The sequence below is a fragment of the Triticum dicoccoides genome, chromosome 1A, assembly GCF_002162155.2.
Source record: "Triticum dicoccoides isolate Atlit2015 ecotype Zavitan chromosome 1A, WEW_v2.0, whole genome shotgun sequence".
NCBI classification, from domain to species: domain Eukaryota; kingdom Viridiplantae; phylum Streptophyta; class Magnoliopsida; order Poales; family Poaceae; genus Triticum; species Triticum dicoccoides.
In genome coordinates this window covers 596,885,871-596,902,992 of record NC_041380.1, presented here as the reverse complement: position 1 = coordinate 596,902,992, position 17,122 = coordinate 596,885,871, and the positions used below count along the sequence as shown (strand labels likewise).

Here is a 17,122-nt window from a genome sequence, read left to right as displayed (position 1 = left end):
AAAAAATGATAATATACTATTGCCAAACCACTAAACTAAGCCGGTTGCATAAACCCCTGTGACCAACTTCAAATAGTGGCACCCATCGTCCTGCTGCCCGGGTATACCTATTCTGAAGTATGGATAACCTGCAAAAAATGAACTTTCATTTTGTTAAAACAATATCATTTGGACAATTTCAGATTGTGCAAATTAAGACCAACATTCTCACTAGAATTGGATATGCACATGTTTGTTCACGGGGTTGTGCAACCAATGTGGCACTAACTAGCTTTGTCGATCATGAGGCTAGTAGCAAACCTCGTTTAGTTTGGAGGAAACCAAAATAGAGGAATTATGAGTAGTACAAAAATTTGATAGGATGACTGTGTCATTCTTAGGAATTATCTTGTCTCGTTCCTACAAAAAAAATAAACTTTGAATGGATCTGTAGTTTATCCGAACAAAGAAAATGAATATTTCTATAATAATCGTGTATGCATTTCCTACAGACCAAATGCATCTATAGGAACTTTTCTGGAATCCTTGTTTCTATGTTTTTTTCTATGAAAACCATCCGAACCGGATAAGGTTTAAATGGCGCATTCGGTAGGAAAATATGTAACGATTGATGAAAAGTGTGTATGCGCCAAACTATAACGGTTTGTGGATTTCGAAAACAGGCATGACAACCGAATCTAGCAAGATCCTCTTTTTAATTGAGTATATAAACCGAATCGAACCAGAAAAGGCAGGTAAATAAAAATATTTAAAAACACACTATCAAAATCAAAATAGAAAAGGAAAGGAAATTAGAGTACTTTTAATTGCACTAACAAAATCAAAATGTAGAAGAAAAGGAAATAAACTAGTAGAACATATTTTTAATCGCACTAATAGCGAAATCAAAAATAGCTTGATTATGGTTTACAAGAAAGATAGAAATTACAGCTCAGATTTACTTATAAATTAATACAAATCCGGCGCTGATTCAACGCCACCCACCCACCCTCCTTCCTTCCTTCCTTCTTCTTCTTCTTCTTCTATTCCTTTCCTCCCAGCTCACTTCTCCCCCCACCCCCCACCCCACCCCCACCCCACCCCCCTGTGGCCTCTCCATGACCCCTCCGACCCAACGCCACCGCCACCGCGCTTGACTCTTGCTTGCTTGGACTTCTCTGGAGCTTGTCTTGCTTGCTAGCTAGCTCGGTCGGGCGTGTTCTTGCATGCCTGCTTGGTCACTGAGGGGGTGGCGCTGGTGGTGAGCGAGTGGCCATGGCGTCGTCGGAGGCCGACCGGGTGCGCCGGCTGACGCTTGAGGCGGGCGGGGGCGTGGACAGGGACAAGCCGGACTCCAAGCGGGACGTGTTCGCGGATCTCGGCTCGCCGGTCTCGCCGCTGCGGCTGCGGGCCACGCCGTCGTCGTCCTCCTCCTCCGCCGGGTCGGCCAAGTCGCCGGCTCTGTGCAATGCGGCCGCGGCGGGCGGGAGGGGCGGCGGTGCTCGCAGCGTGAGCGGGAGGGGGAGCCACTCGGGCGAGCTGGCGGCGGAGAGCGGCAGCGGCAGCGCCAGCAGCAACCCGCCGCGGCCGCCCGGGCACCGACGCTCCGGATCTGGGCCGCTGATTTTCTCCGGCGGGAGCGGCAGCTCGGGGGGCGGTGGAGGAGGGGGCGGCGGGAGCACCGCGAGCTCGCCGCTCACCAATGCGCTCCCCACCGGCAACATCTGCTCGTCCGGCCGCGTCGCGCCGGCGCCGGCCGCGCCCCGGCCGCGCGCGCGCCCGGACGTGCTCGGATCCGGCACCGGCCACTACGGCCACGGCAGCATCATGCGGGGCGGCATGGCTCCCGCGAGGAGCGGCGGCATTGACGCGGCGACGCTCGCCGGCAGATCTTCGAGGTCCCCAGCGAGCTTCCCGGCGCCGCCGGACAGCCTGCAGGAGGTTACCCGGGCCGGGAACGAGCTGTACAAGCAGGGCCGGTACGGCGAGGCGCTGCGGCACTACGACCGCGCCCTGGCGCTCTGCCCGGACAGCGCTGCGTGCCGCGGCAACCGCGCCGCCGCGCTCACCGGGCTCGGCCGCCTCGCCGAGGCCCTCCGCGACTGCGAGGAGGCCGTCCGGCTCGACCCGGCCAGCGGCCGCGCCCACGGCCGCCTCGCCGCGCTCTGCCTCCGGTGAGACCCGCTCCTTCCCTTCTCCATGCATATCTCCGGCTGCATTTCGTTGGATCCCCGAATCCATTGGTCCACACAGATCTTGTGTTCTCACCATGCTTGCCACTGTTGCTTGTGTGCTAAGCACTTCCTTGCAGATAGTACATCGGCAGCAGCTGCTATTTTGCTTGTCCTCGAAGCAAAAAACTTTGATCTTGCAGCTAGCCAGCTACAAGAATACATCATTTGAATTCTCTAATTAATTTGCATGCTGCGAAGAATGGAAAAGAAAGATTGCATCATTTGTCGGTTCATTGTAGTCAATTAATGTGTTCTTAATGCGCTTTGCATCGCAGAATTCGGTTCAAATGGAGTGCTTATCTGCATTGTGCATTGTGCATTTAGACCAGAATGTGGTCCTAAATTATCGTTTCGATCCGACGATAACGCCGGTAGTGTCAATGTGCGGTAATCGCGCGCTCGAATTGTGACTGAAATGGCATTTCTGATGGCCACATTACAGGTTTGGGATGGTTGAGAAGGCAAGGAGGCAGCTTACGCTGGCCGGGAACGCGAACCAGTCTGACCCTGCTGAGTGGCAGAAACTTCATGAGGTGGAGAGCCATCTGGGGAAATGCATGGACGCGAGGAGGATCGGAGACTGGAAGAGCGCGCTGAGGGAAGCAGACGCCGCCATTGCCAACGGAGCAGACTCCTCTCAGCTGGTAACCTCTCTGGCCTTATAGCCTGTGACATTTTTCATCCTATAAAGATACACTGTCATTTTGCAGTCAGCGTCAGAATTCAGTTCCTAACAATGAACCCATGTTTCTTATGCAGCTCCTTGCCATGAGGTCCGAAGCGCTTCTCCGGCTTAACAAACTAGAGGAGGCCGATTCGACTATTACAAGTTTGCTGAAATTGGACAGTGCATCCCTATCTTCAATGTCCACCAAACTGTCAGGCATAGTAGCTGATTCATATGTACATGTTGTGCAATCCCAGGTCAACATGGCATTTGGGAGGTACAATTCTAAAACACACCGATGGACTACAATCATTTTCATTTTCCGGTACAAGCATTGAAAGTCGGTTTCTGCAGGTTTGATGCAGCTATTGCCATAGCTGAGAAGGCCAGAGCTATTGATCCTGCAAATGCAGAGGTTGGATTGATCCTGAATAACATGAGGCTAGTTGCGCGGGCTCGAGCTCAGGGTAATGATCTTTTTAAGGCGGGCAAGTTTGCCGAGGCATCTATCGCCTATGGTGAAGGGCTCAAGCATGAGTCCTCAAATCCAGTGTTGTACTGCAATAGAGCAGCTTGCTGGTCCAAGTTAGGTCGGTGGGCGAAAGCCGTTGAGGATTGCAATGAGGCGCTGAAGATCCAACCTAGCTACACAAAAGCTCTCTTAAGGCGGGCAGCGTCTTACGCAAAGGTAAGCAACTTACATAGGTTGACATGTTCCTGGTTACTCACCTAGTATGCTATTGACACCTCTCTGTTGGCATTGTTTTAGCTTGAGCGTTGGGTTGATTGTGTGCGAGACTATGAGGTGCTTCGCAAGGAGCTTCCTGGCGACACGGAGGTTGCAGAGTCATTGTTCCATGCCCAAGTCGCGCTGAAGACAACCCGTGGTGAGGAGGTATCAAATATGAAGTTTGGTGGAGAGGTTGAGATAGTTACCAGCATAGAGCAAGTCCGGGCTGCTATACATTCGCCCGGTGAGTTTTTCCTTTACAAGTTTTTCCTCAGCTGTTATAATTATTTTTTCATGTCCTTAATTATGCTAGATTGCTAGTATTGTTCAGTTACCCTCATGCTTTGCGCCAGTTCTATACTTGGAAACTTATCAAGATTTTCTTGCATATACTTATCTGTAGTCGGTTAAGTAGATGTCCTGACTGATTTAAATGGCACTTTCAGGGGTGACTGTTCTTTACTTCATGGCAACAATGAATCAGCAGTGCGCACAGATTACCCCATCAGTGGATGCCCTTTGTTCCGAGTGCCCTTCGGTGAATTTTCTGAAGGTAATAAACCTAACAACTCTCTTTCTCTGTGTATATATATCAACTGTAGCAATCTGTAAAAAGCTCCCAAGTTGCTAACTGATCCCTTGCATATGCAAACTTGCAGGTAAATGTTGATGAGAGCCCAATGATTGCAAAGGCAGAGAATGTGCGCGTAGTCCCGACATTCAAGATATACAAGGACGGCGCAAGGGTGAAGGAGATGATCTGCCCAAGCTTACACGTTTTACGCTATTCAGTGAGGCACTATGCTGTCTCCAATTCTTGAGGTCATACAAGTGGCAGTGTGGCACCCAAACTAGTCCTTCGATGCATAGAGTCCCCCGGTCGATTGCCGGCATTTTACCAACACATTTTTTCTATAGAATCAGCCCCTCCACAGCACCTCAGCAGCCTCCATTAAGCATGAACCAAATTAAATTTTGTACATCAAAGAGTTTGCCATCACCCCCCATCCTGTTGCTAGTCCCGAGTCCTGACCCTTCATTCGACCTATTCTTGGATCATTTAGGCTCCCTCATTTCCTACTATCACTAGTACCCATCATTGCACCAGCCTTGAGCAATTCTTTCATCTCTTGCAACTCTGCTCTCTGCCACCTCAGTTCATCATTCTATACATTCTGCCCCGCCCCGTAGAAAGACGAGAAAAATAAAGCTCCTGACATATTTTTAGATGCATGCCATTGTTAGAGAGGGAGGAGGAAGAGATAAGAAGAGGTCTGCCGGGCGCCGGCTTCTTCATTACGTGTACATAAATCATATTATAGCAAACAAAAATTGGAGGATTGGTTATTCTGCGGAGGAACGAGCGGTCGCACCATTTTTGGCGTCGGGCCAGTTTCCATTTGAGTTGAGAAGGATGTTGATGTAATCTGGTAGGAAGGTTGTCATTTTCATGTCCTGTGGAGGGCCATGTGGCGCTGATGTGATACATATACATGCTGACATTTCTTTCTTTCTTTGTTTCTATGAATAAAAATAGCCCGACATTCATTCTTTCTGCCCCATTTGTGCTCTGCTCACTCATGCTGCGGTTGAGCGTCTTTTTTTTGTTGTCTCCTGTTCTTGCAAATCCTCCATTTTTGTGGCCTTGAAGATCAGCTCGTTGCTATACCTAGCAGAGTTGACAAAAGTGCCAGCATTGTTTCCTTGGAACAAAAGGCGCCATTTTCGCCAATGTTACAGAAACAATTGCTACTTACTGAACTGCATTGCACATTGCTGGCTCAGAGATTTTTTTTAACTGTTGTATCGCAATTGTTCGGTTTGATACGCGTATCAGTCGCAATGCCCGCTGAAACTGAATTTCAACCAGCCAACCGAATGAATCCTACACGATCGAAAATGGCGAATTTTCTTTTGCCAAAAAGGAAAATCAATACTTTTTTTGAAAAAGAGGATGAGCCCCAGCCTCTGCATCTGAACGGTGCATGCAGCCACAAAGGAAAATCATACCAGAGTATAATTTGTTTGCTCAGGTTTTGGCAAACAGTTGCGGCAACCAAACTTGCAATGATTCGTGGCTAAACAATCACTGACTGTCCCTTAATTGGCACCCTTTATTTGCTCCTGTGGCTGGTCGCTCAACACTTGGCATCAGGCCAGCAAGGCAGCACTCAAGTTTAGTTTAGTTCGTGGGCACAGCTGCCTCGGAGTAAGAGAAAGGGAAGACTTTCTCGTCTCTGGATCGAAGAAGATTCCGGCCGATCGTGATAGGGGCATTATAGTTTTTCCTCATCCCGTTTGGAATCTGAATGCACTTTTGACTATCCAGGGTTGGACGTCGACCACAAATTTGAAGTTTATGTTCGATACAACCCCCTAAAAAAACATCAACGGACCAGATCTTTCCGTACCCCTTTGTATGTTTTTTAGGGGGTAAAAACCAATTTTATTCATAATAAACCACAGTCCGCGGGATATAAATACGATCATGGGGTCGGATCAGCCACACATCACACATGACGTCCCTGATCTAAAGATAATGAAGATCGAGCTAGACTATGTGCTTCACCGTTAGTAGCTCTTCCTTGAAACACAAAGTTGCGTGTAAAGTTTGACGCCCTGGTTTTGATCTCGGTGATGATTGAGTCGTGCCTGCCATGACTGCCATTATCAATGTCACGAACAGCCTGCTCAGCATCAGAAGCAATTATGAAGTTATGAAGACCTAAGCCTTCCGCCGGTGTCAGGCCTTCACGGCATGCGATGGATTCCAGCGTAGTAATGTGCGCATATGTGTGTTTGAAACTCCCGCATCGACGTGTATTTTTGCAAATCCCGCCGGCGTCGCCCTTGGTCTTGCTACCCTTGCTGGTGCGGACTGATAACTTCTGCTCATGTTCCAAGATCGTTGATCCTTTACAATCTCCAAATCCGAAATAAATCGCTCAATGAAAGAGTGAGTAGAATGGAGGCTCTGGGCCTGGCCCATTCACTTTTCTTTTCTTTTCTGGTAAACCTCAAAACAATGTGCGGAGATGTGATTCGAACTTCTGACCTCCTGGGTTTTTTTTGAGGGAAAGCCTTCATGGCGCACTTTATTGCGAAATAAACAACGATACATCGTTCATTACATTTGAAACAATAAATCTAGGGGGAACGTCATCCTGAAAAATAGTAGAATTTGAAACAAAAGCATGTTTAGCTAAGTTGTGCGCCACGTAGTTCACCTCCCGATTACAATGATGCACCAACATTGATCCAATCCTGGAGGCGATCTGAAAGCAATCCGCAAGTACTGCTGCATATGGAGACCATATTTGAATTGTTCCATTAAACGCTTCGATGAGTTCCAAAGAATCTGTTTCGACAGTACCGGGAACACATTGAAGTCCTTCGATAAGTGCAACTGTAGTAATCAAGTGGGACATCTTACCTCACGTGTCTTTTTTATTTCTTTTCCCTTTTCAATGCTTAAAAAACACACATCTGCTTTCTTATTTGGTTTTCTTTTCTTCTGTTTTAATTTCTCTTTCTTTTTTTCTTTTTCTGAAATTCGCGAATTTTATTTTAAAATCATGAACTTTCCTTAAATTCATGAACCTTTCAAAGTCACGAACATTTTCTTAAATTTGTGAACTTTTTTTCATATTCATGAATGTATTTCAAATGCACAAACTCTTTTCATCTTTTACTAACTTTTAATCAAAACCCATGATTTTTTTAAATTCATGAACTCTTTAAAAAAATATAATTGTTTTTTCAAATTCACAAACTATTTTTTGGGGTTGAGAACTTTTTGTGAAAATCAGCGAAAAATTTCGTGTTCGTGAACATTTTTTTTTTCAAAATCGATAAACTTTTTCCAACAGGTACCCGACTGGAGCGATGTCTTCGCCTAGTTGGGCATACTATTTATTTTCTATCTTTTTTGTTAATTCATTTTCTACTTTTAAAAAAATATTATTCTTTTTGAAACCAGTTCAAAATATTGAAATATTGTTTGGAATACCCAAAAATGTTCTTGTTTTCAAATATTGCTTACAATTTTTAAAAATATTCCAGAATTTCACAAAATGTTCCCGTTTTCGAATTTTTTGTTCACAAATTTAAAAAATGTTTGCATTTCAAAAATAAGTTGATAAATTTTTGAAAAACTATATGGTTTGCAATTTGTGTTCTAAGTTTTCATCTATTGTTGGGTATTTTTTTAACAATTTTGGAAAAAGTGTTCAAGTTTGTAAAAAAATTCATCCAAAAATTAAAATTCAAAATTGCTTTTAAATTTAAGAAATGGTCACGACAAAAAGAAAATGTTCATGTGATTAATAATATGGAAATTTGCAAATAACATAAGCATTCAAATTAGGAAAACTACATACTCACTGATGCACCTGTCCTAGACTAGGCTAGCACACTTCTCTCAACTTGTGGTTTTTTAGACCATGGATAAATGCCCCCTTATGTAATCAGGTGGGCATGCCCATGTTAGGCATCCATGCTAGGTTTGAACGAATTCCGACACCGTTTGCATGTTGCGACATGTCCAGCCATTTATCAACCTTTTTTCACCATGAAAACTCCAGAAAATGCAAAACTTGTTGAAAACCCAAGGCATGGTGCCTTGAATTGGTCTGCAAGGCCACAAAAAAATTGGGGCCATTTCAAGGATGTCGAGAAACAACGTGCTCTCTCATGGCAACGGATGTGAATTTTCTAAACATCGAGAGAACTGGCATGTTACCATATTGTTTCCAAGTGTCAAGATATGAAAGGTAATTCTATAATGATGTTAGGAAGCAAACTAGTGCGTGTGAATTGGTTGCCGAACAGAAACAAACCAATTATTGGTCGTGTGAAATTGAAACTTTAATGGTAGAGGCCCTAGTAGATAGTTTCTTGAGAGATCCAAACCAATTTTATTACGAGGTCGCACTGAACCATTCAATTGATTTTAGATTAGATTTAATATAAGTGTGTCCATCCGTGAAATAGTAGCTGGTAATGTGCCACTGATGTTATTGCTGGAGAGTGGAGAGGTCTATGCTAGCATCAGACATAGAAAGGAGGAGTTATTCTTTTGTGATTTGAATCACCAAGGAAACCTTGGACCAAGACGGCATGATTCCCCAATCCTAGTGATTGTAATCTGAATAGAGTTCAACTCCATGATAAAGGAATTTCCAGCTAAGTGTCTCGACTCTCGAGTGACGAGCCCATCCATTTGATTGCAGCCTTAGTGCAAGTAAATCAATATAGACAGCAAGCCATATATACCCGTAAACTCAAGGTCCGGCCTTGCCACCCGTTGTTAGGTTTCTGTGTGTGTTTCTCATTACTACTTGAGCTATCTCTTTAGCAAAACCCATTTGTGTTGGCTTGTGCTACTTCTCTCTGTGTGTGTGTGTGCGTGGTGAACTTGTGTCGGATTTTGTGCTCTGGTGGTTTGCTTTATATATAAAGCGGGTCGAAAGCCTTTTCGGTAAACTCAAGGTCGAGATATTTGAGAAGCAAATTAACAATTGTTAGAGAGAGGGGGCCAATGCCCCCACCCCCACCCCCAACTTGTATTTTTGTTGAATTAAGGCAACCTCATAGCTAAATAAGGCTATAGCTCAATGCAACACAACAAATATCATATCTAGATACCTAGATATTATATGATCAACCTCCTCCTCCTAGTTTTTCTCTGACCTCCATCACCCCTCCATCCCAAGCTTCTTAACCTCCCCTTGCCTTCTACATTTTATCAATTTATTCGTGAGCTCCTTTGCCAAAGTTAGGACATTCTTATCGACAAATGCTTATGTGGATATCCATGCATGCTTTTTTCTTGATGTGCGTGCAAAGTAGTTGGCTCTTTGTGACTCAGGCGAGCTCTAAGCTATGTCTCTGCTTCTGGCTCACCGCACTCCGATTCATTTTGTACTTCGTTTGAGTCGAGTCAAAGCGAGGTTGGTTGAGCAAGTACTTTGTGAAATTTGCCCGGATAAACTGCATCCAATGATCATAATACATTTGTTTTTATTTTGTGCTTGGCAATTGGGCACTTGGATGGGAATGTGGGCCATATTTAGCAGTGACATGCTTGGCCACTTGTTCCAACAAACACCATCTTGGGCCCATGAAATCAGAAAAGAAAAATAAATAAATGGTGAAGAAGTGGAAAATGTGATGGTTGGCTCATGGAGACTTGTGAGTTGGCGTGGTGTCCCACTTTCGAGGCCCTCCGCCGGAGCGCATGTTGTGTAAGTGCATCTAGTGCCCCTTAGTGATTTTGGTGTATTGAAGACTTATAGATTAAGGGACTAATGTGTTTATGAGTGTACACAGGTCTATAAGTCTATGAGGAGTTTGATATTTACAGAAAAAGTCGACCCCTAAAAATGAAGTTCTTTGACTGAAGACTTTGAATTTCTGAAGACTTTCTGAAGACTTTGAAAGTGAAGAAATTGGTGTGACCTTTGAAGACTTGGCATTCATTCAAGGAACATGAAGCGTGAAGACTTTTGTTTTTGTAGTTCCATTTTCTATTTCTTGAGTCATAGGAAACACCGTACTATTAAAGGGGGTCGAGGCAATACTAAGGAAAAAAATTCCATGTGATGCTCACCTCAAAATCCTACACCTACCAATCCCTTTGGGTGAAGCCATTGGAAATCTCATACAGTTCAGTCATATTCTTCAGTGACAGAGACAAAGTTCTTCTGGTCTCTGAGGAATTTGTTCTGACTGAGGAGTTAGGAATTCGCCAATGCGGATTGCCTACATAGTGAGGAACATGATAGCCATGAGGAATTTGATACCCGAAATTCCGACTATTGCTGTGCTATGTGTTGGAAATATGCCCTAGAGGCAATAATAAATTGGTTATTATTATATTTCCTTGTTCATGATAATCGTTTATTATCCATGCTAGAATTGTATTGATAGGAAACTCAGATACATGTGTGGATACATAGACAACACCATGTCCCTAGTAAGCCTCTAGTTGACTAGCTCGTTGATCAATAGATGGTTACGGTTTCCTGACCATGGACATTAGATGTCGTTGATAACGGGATCACATCATTAGGAGAATGATGTGATGGACAAGACCCAATCCTAAGCCTAGCACAAGATCATGTAGTTCGTATGCTAAAAGCTTTTCTAATGTCAAGTATCATTTCCTTAGACCATGAGGTTGTGTAACTCCCGGATATCGTAGGAGTGCTTTGGGTGTGCCAAACGTCACAACGTAACTGGGTGGCTATAAAGGTACACTACAGGTACCTCCGAAAGTGTCTGTTGGGTTGGCACGAATAGAGACTGGATTTGTCACTCCGTGTAAACGGAGAGGTATCTCTGGGCCCACTCGGTAGGACATCATCATAATGTGCACAATGTGATCAAGGAGTTGATCACGGGATGATGTGTTACGGAACGAGTAAAGAGACTTGGCCGGTAACGAGATTGAACAAGGTATCGGGATACCGACGATCGAATCTCGGGCAAGTATCGTACCGATAGACAAAGGGAATTGTATACGGGATTGATTAAGTCCTTGACATCGTGGTTCATCCGATGAGATCATCGTGGAGCATGTGGGAGCCAACATGGGTATCCAGATCCCGCTGTTGGTTATTGACCGGAGAACGTCTCGGTCATGTCTGCATGGTTCCCGAACCCGTAGGGTCTACACACTTAAGGTTCGATGACGCTAGAGTTATAGGGAATAGATATACGTGGTTACCGAATGTTGTTCGGAGTCCTGGATGAGATCTCGGACATCACAAGGAGTTCCAGAATGGTCAGGAGGTAAAGATTTATATATGGGAAGTCCTGTTTTGGTCACCGGAAAAGTTTCGGGTTTATCGGTAATGTACCAGGACCACCGGAGGGGTCCGGGGGTCCACCAAGTGGGGCCACCAGCCCCGGAGGGCTGCATGGGCCAAGTGTGGGAGGGGACCAGCCCCAGGTGGGCTGGTGCGCCCCCCACCAAGGCCCAAGGCGCAAGGGAGAGTGGAAGGGGGCAAACCCTAGGCTCAGATGGGCCTAAGGCCCACCTAGTGGTGCGCCCCCCTCTCTTCCCCCTTGGCCGCCCCCCCTAGATGGGATCTAGGGCTGGCCGCCACCCCTAGATGGGATCTAGGGCTGGCCGCCACCCCTAGGGGTGGAAACCTAGGTGGGGGCGCAGCCCCTCCCCTCCCCCTATATATACTTGAGGTTTTGGGCTGCCATAGACACGAATTCTCTCCCTGTTGGCGCAGCCCTACCCCTCTCCCTCCTTGTCTCTCGTAGTGCTTGGCGAAGCCCTGCTGGAGTTCCGCGCACCTCCACCACCACCATGCCGTCGTGCTGCTGCTGGATGGAGTCTTCCCCAACCTCTCCTTCTTCCCTTGCTGGATCAAGGCGTAGGAGACGTCACCGGGCTGTACGTGTGTTGAACGCGAAGGTGCCGTCCGTTCGGCACTAGGATCATCGGTGATTTGAATCACGACGAGTACGACTCCATCAACCCCGTTCACTTGAACGCTTCCGCTTAGCGATCTACAAGGGTATGTAGATGCACTCTCCTTCCCTCGTTGCTAGATTACTCCATAGATTGATCTTGGTGATGCGTAGAAAATTTTGAATTTCTGCTACGTTCCCCAACAGTGACATCATGAGCTAGGTCTATGCGTAGTTTCTATGCACGAGTAGAACACAAAGTAGTTGTGGGCGTTGATTTTGTTCAATATGCTTACCGTTACTAGTCCAATCTTGATTCGGCGGCATTGTGGGATGAAGCGGCCCGGACCAACCTTACACGTACGCTTACGTGAGACCGGTTCCACCGACTGACATGCACTAGTTGCATAAGGTGGCTGGCGGGTGTCTGTCTCTCCCATTTTAGTCGGATCGGATTCGATGAAAAGGGTCCTTATGAAGGGTAAATAGCAATTGGCATATCACGTTGTGGTTTTTGCGTAGGTAAGAAACGTTCTTGCTAGAAACCCATAGCAGCCACGTAAAACATGCAAACAACAATTAGAGGACGTCTAACTTGTTTTTGCAGGGTATGCTATGTGATGTGATATGGCCAAGAAGAATGTGATGAATGATATGTGATGTATGAGATTGATCATGTTCTTGTAATAGGAATCACGACTTGCATGTCGATGAGTATGACAACCGGCAGGAGCCATAGGAGTTGTCTTTATTTATTGTATGACCTGCGTGTCATTGTACAATGCCATGTAATTACTTTACTTTATTGCTAACCGGTAGCCATAGTAGTAGAAGTAATAAGTTGGCGAGACAACTTCATGGAGACACAATGATGGGAATCATGATGATGGAGATCATGGTGTCATGCCGACGACAATGATGATCATGGAGCCCCGAAGATGGAGATCAAAAGGAGCAATATGATATTGGCCATATCATGTCACTATTTGATTGCATGTGATGTTTATCATGTTTATACATCTTATTTGCTTAGAACGACGGTAGTAAATAAGATGATCCCTCATTAAAATTTCAAGAAAGTGTTCCCCCTAACTATGCACCGTTGCGAAAGTTCATCGTTTCGAAGCACCACATGATGATCAGGTGTGATAGATTCTTACGTTCACATACAATGGGTGTAAGCCAGATTTACACACGCGAAACACTTAGGTTGACTTGACGAGCCTAGCATGTACAGACATGGCCTCGGAACACAAGAGACCGAAAGGTCGAGCATGATTCGTATGGTAGATGCGATCAACATGAAGATGTTCACCGATGATGACTAGTCCGTCTCATGTGATGATCGGACACGGCCTAGTTGACTCGGATCATGTAATCACTTAGATGACTAGAGGGATGTCTATCCGAGTGGGAGTTCATAAGATGTCCTGAACATAGTCAAAAGGTCTTCGCAAATTATGTCGTAGCTCGCGCTTCAGTTCTACTGTTTAGATATGTTCCTAGAGAAAATTTAGTTGAAAGATGGTAGTAGCAATTATGAGGACTAGGTCCGTAAACTGAGGATTGTCCTCATTGCTTCATAGAAGGCTTATGTCCTTAATGCACTGCTCAGTGTGCTGAACCTCAAACGTCGTCTGTGGATGTTGCGAACATCTGACATACACATTTTGATAACTACGTGATAGTTCAGTTAAACGGTTTAGAGTTGAGGTACCGAAGACGTTTTGAAACGTCGCGAAACATATGAGATGTTTCGAGGGCTGAAATTGGGATTTCAGGCTCGTGCCCACGTCAAGAGGTATAAGACCTCCGACGATTTTTCTTAGCCTGCAAACTAAGGGAGAAAAGCTCAATTGTTGAGCTTGTGCTCAGATTGTCTGAGTACAACAATCATTTGAATCGAGTGGGAGTTGATCTTACAGATGAGATAGTGATGTTTCTCCGAAGTCATTACCACCAAGCTGCTAGAGCTTCGTGATGAACTATAATATATCAGGGACATATATGATGATCCTTGAGATAGTCGCGATGTTTGACACCACAAAAGTAGAAATCAAGAAGGAGCATCAATTGTTGATGGTTGGTGAAACCACTAGTTTCAAGAAGGGCAAGGGCAAGAAGGGATACTTCATGAAACGGCAAATTAGCTGCTGCTCTAGAAGAAACCCAAGGTTGAACCCAAACCCGAGACTAAGTGCTTCTGTAATAAGGGGAACAGCCACTGGAGCAGAATTACCCTAGATACTTGGTAGATGAGAAGGCTGGCAAGGTCGATAGAAGTATATTGGATATACATTGTGTTAATGTGTACTTTATACCGGTTCGGTTGCTAAGTGTTAGTAAACTCGAAATAAAAGGCTGCGGAGTAAACGGAGACTAGCTAAAGATGAGCTGGCGATATGTGTTGGAAGTTTTTCCCAAGCTTGATGTGATCAAGCATCGCACGCTCCCTCTACCATCGAGATTGGTGTTTGCGTTGAGCATAGACATGATTGGATTATGTCTATCACAATACGGTTATTCATTTAAGGAGAATAATGGTTACTCTGTTTATTTGAATAATACCTTCAATGGTCTTGCACCTAAAATGAATGGTTTATTGAATCTCGATCGTAGTGATACACATGTTCATGCCAAAAGATATAAGATAGTAATGATAGTACCACCTACTTGTGGCACTTCCACGTAAGTCATATCAGTATAAAATGCATGAAGAAGCTCCATGTTGATGGATCTTTGGGCTCACTCGTTTTTGAAAAGTTTGAGACATGCGAACCATGTCTATTGGTGTATATGCATGAAGAAACTCCATGCAAATGGACCGTTTGGACTCACTTGATTTTGAATCACTTGAGACATGCAAATCATACCACATGGGCAAGATGACTGAAAGCCTCGTTTTCAGTAAAATGGAACTAGAAAGCAACTTGTTGGAAGTAATGCATTTTGATGTGTGCAGTCCAATGAGTGCTGAGGCGTGTAGTGGATATCGTTATGTTCTTACTTCACAGATGATTTGAGTAGATGTTGAGTATATTTACTTGATGAATCACGAGTCTGAATTATTGAAAGGTTCAAGTAATTTCAGGGTGAAGTTGAAAGATCATCGTGACAAGAGGATAAAATATCTATGATATGATCATAGAGATGAATATCTGAATTACGAGTTTGGCACAGAATTAAGACATTGTGGAAATTGTTTCACAACTAATACAACCTGGAACACCATAGTGTGATGGTGTGTCCGAACATCATAACTGCACCCTATTGGATATGATGCATACCATGATGTCTCTTATCGAATTACCACGATAGTTTATGGGTTAGGCATTAGAGACAACCACATTCACTTTAAATAGGGCACCACGTAATTCCGATGAGGACACCGTATGAACTATGGTTTAGAGAAACCTAAGCTGTCATTTCTTAAAAGTTTGGGGCTGCGACGCTTATGTGAAAAAGTTTCAGGCTGATAAGCTCGAACCCAAAGCGGATAAATGCATCTTCATAGGACACCCGAAACAGTTGGGTATACCTCCTGTCTCAGATCCGAAAGCAATAAGGGATTGTTTCTAGAATCGGGTCCTTTCTCGAGGAAAAGTTTCTCTCGAAAGAATTGAGTGGGAGGATGGTGGAGACTTGATGAGGTTATTGAACTATCTATTCAACTAGTGTGTGGCAGGGCACATGGAGTTGTTCCTATGGCACCTACACCAATTGAAGTGGAAGCTTATGATAGTGATCATGAAACTTCAGATCAAGTCACTACCAAACCTCGTGGGATGACAAGGATGCGTACTACTTCAGAGTGGTACGTAATCCTATCTTGGAAGTCATGTTGCTAGACAACAATGAACCTACGTGCTATGGAGAAGCGATGGTGGGCCTGGATTCCAAAATGGCTCTTGGCCATATAATCCGAGAGAGGATCCATATATGAAAACAAAGTGTAGACTTTGGAAGAACTACTTGATGGTCGTAAGGCTGTTAGGTACATATGGATTTTAAAAGGAAGACGGATAATGATGGTAAGTATCACCATTAAGAAAGCTTGACTTGTCGTTAAGATGTTTTCCGACAAGTTCAAGGAGTTGACTACGATGAGACTTTCTCACTCGTAGCGATGCTAAGAGTCTGTTGGAATTATATTAACGATTACTGCATTATTTATGAAATCTTGCAGATAGGATGTCAAAACATTGTTTCCTCGATGATTTTTTTGAGGAAAGGTTGTATGTGATACAACCGGAAGGTTTTGTCAATCCTGAAAGATGCTAATAAGTATGCAAAGCTCCAACAATCCTTCTAAGGACTGGAGTAAGCATCTCGGAGTTGGAATGTATGCTTTGATGAGATGATCAAAGATTTTGGGTGTATACAAAGTTTATGAGAAACTTGTATTTCCAAAGAAGTGAGTGGGAGCACTATAGAATTTCTGATGAATATATGTTGTTGACATATTGTTGATCAGAAATGATGTAGAATTTCTAGAAAGCATATAGGGTTATTTGGAAACTGTTTTTCAATGGAAAGCCTGGATTAAGCTACTTGAACATTGAGCATCAAGATCTATAAGGATAGATCAAAACGCTTAATGGTACTTTCAAATGAGCACATACCTTGACATGATCTTGAAGGTGTTCAAGATGGATCAGTTAAAGAAGGAGTTCTTGCCTGAGTTGTAAGGTATGAAGTTAAGACTTAAAGCTCGACCACGGCAGAAGAAAGAGGAAGGACGAAGGTCGTCCCCTATGCTTTTGTCATAGGCTCTATTCGGTATGCCATGCTGAGTACCGCACCTGATGTGTGCCTTGCCACATATCTGGCAAGAGGGTACAAAGGTGATCTAGGAGTAGATCACCAGATAGCGGTCTAAATTATCCTTAGAGGAATAAGGATATGTTTCTCGGTTATGGAGGTGATAAAGAGTTCGACGTAAAGAGTTACGTCAATTCAAGCTTAACACCTATCCGGATAGCTCTGAGTAGAGATACCGGATACATATAATGGAGCAACAATTTAGAATAGCTCCAAGTAGAACAGTTATTTGAAATGGCTCCAAATGTAGCGTAGTAGTTGCAT

At 44.3% G+C, this 17,122-nt stretch overlaps 1 protein-coding gene across 1 annotated transcript; it reads left to right on the top strand.

Annotated features, from left to right (window-relative positions):
• The first annotated feature begins 1,118 nt into the window (after positions 1 to 1,118).
• Positions 1,119 to 5,170, top strand: LOC119294381 (TPR repeat-containing thioredoxin TTL1-like). Its single transcript, XM_037572574.1, has 7 exons — positions 1,119 to 2,153; positions 2,656 to 2,857; positions 2,973 to 3,157; positions 3,235 to 3,568; positions 3,650 to 3,854; positions 4,057 to 4,163; positions 4,270 to 5,170. The coding sequence occupies exons 1-7, from the start codon at positions 1,255 to 1,257 to the stop codon at positions 4,429 to 4,431; spliced, it is 2,094 nt and encodes a 697-aa protein (XP_037428471.1). The 5' UTR covers positions 1,119 to 1,254; the 3' UTR covers positions 4,432 to 5,170.
• Positions 5,171 to 17,122: the final 11,952 nt, after the last annotated feature.

Coding starts and splice junctions, on each gene's coding strand:
- LOC119294381 (XM_037572574.1), top strand. CDS start 1,255: ATGGCGTCGTCGGAGGCCGACCGGGTGCGCCGGCTGACGCTTGAGGCG. Junction 3,158..3,234: donor GTCAACATGGCATTTGGGAG/GTACAATTCTAA, acceptor CGGTTTCTGCAG/GTTTGATGCAGCTATTGCCA. Junction 3,855..4,056: donor GGCTGCTATACATTCGCCCG/GTGAGTTTTTCC, acceptor TGGCACTTTCAG/GGGTGACTGTTCTTTACTTC.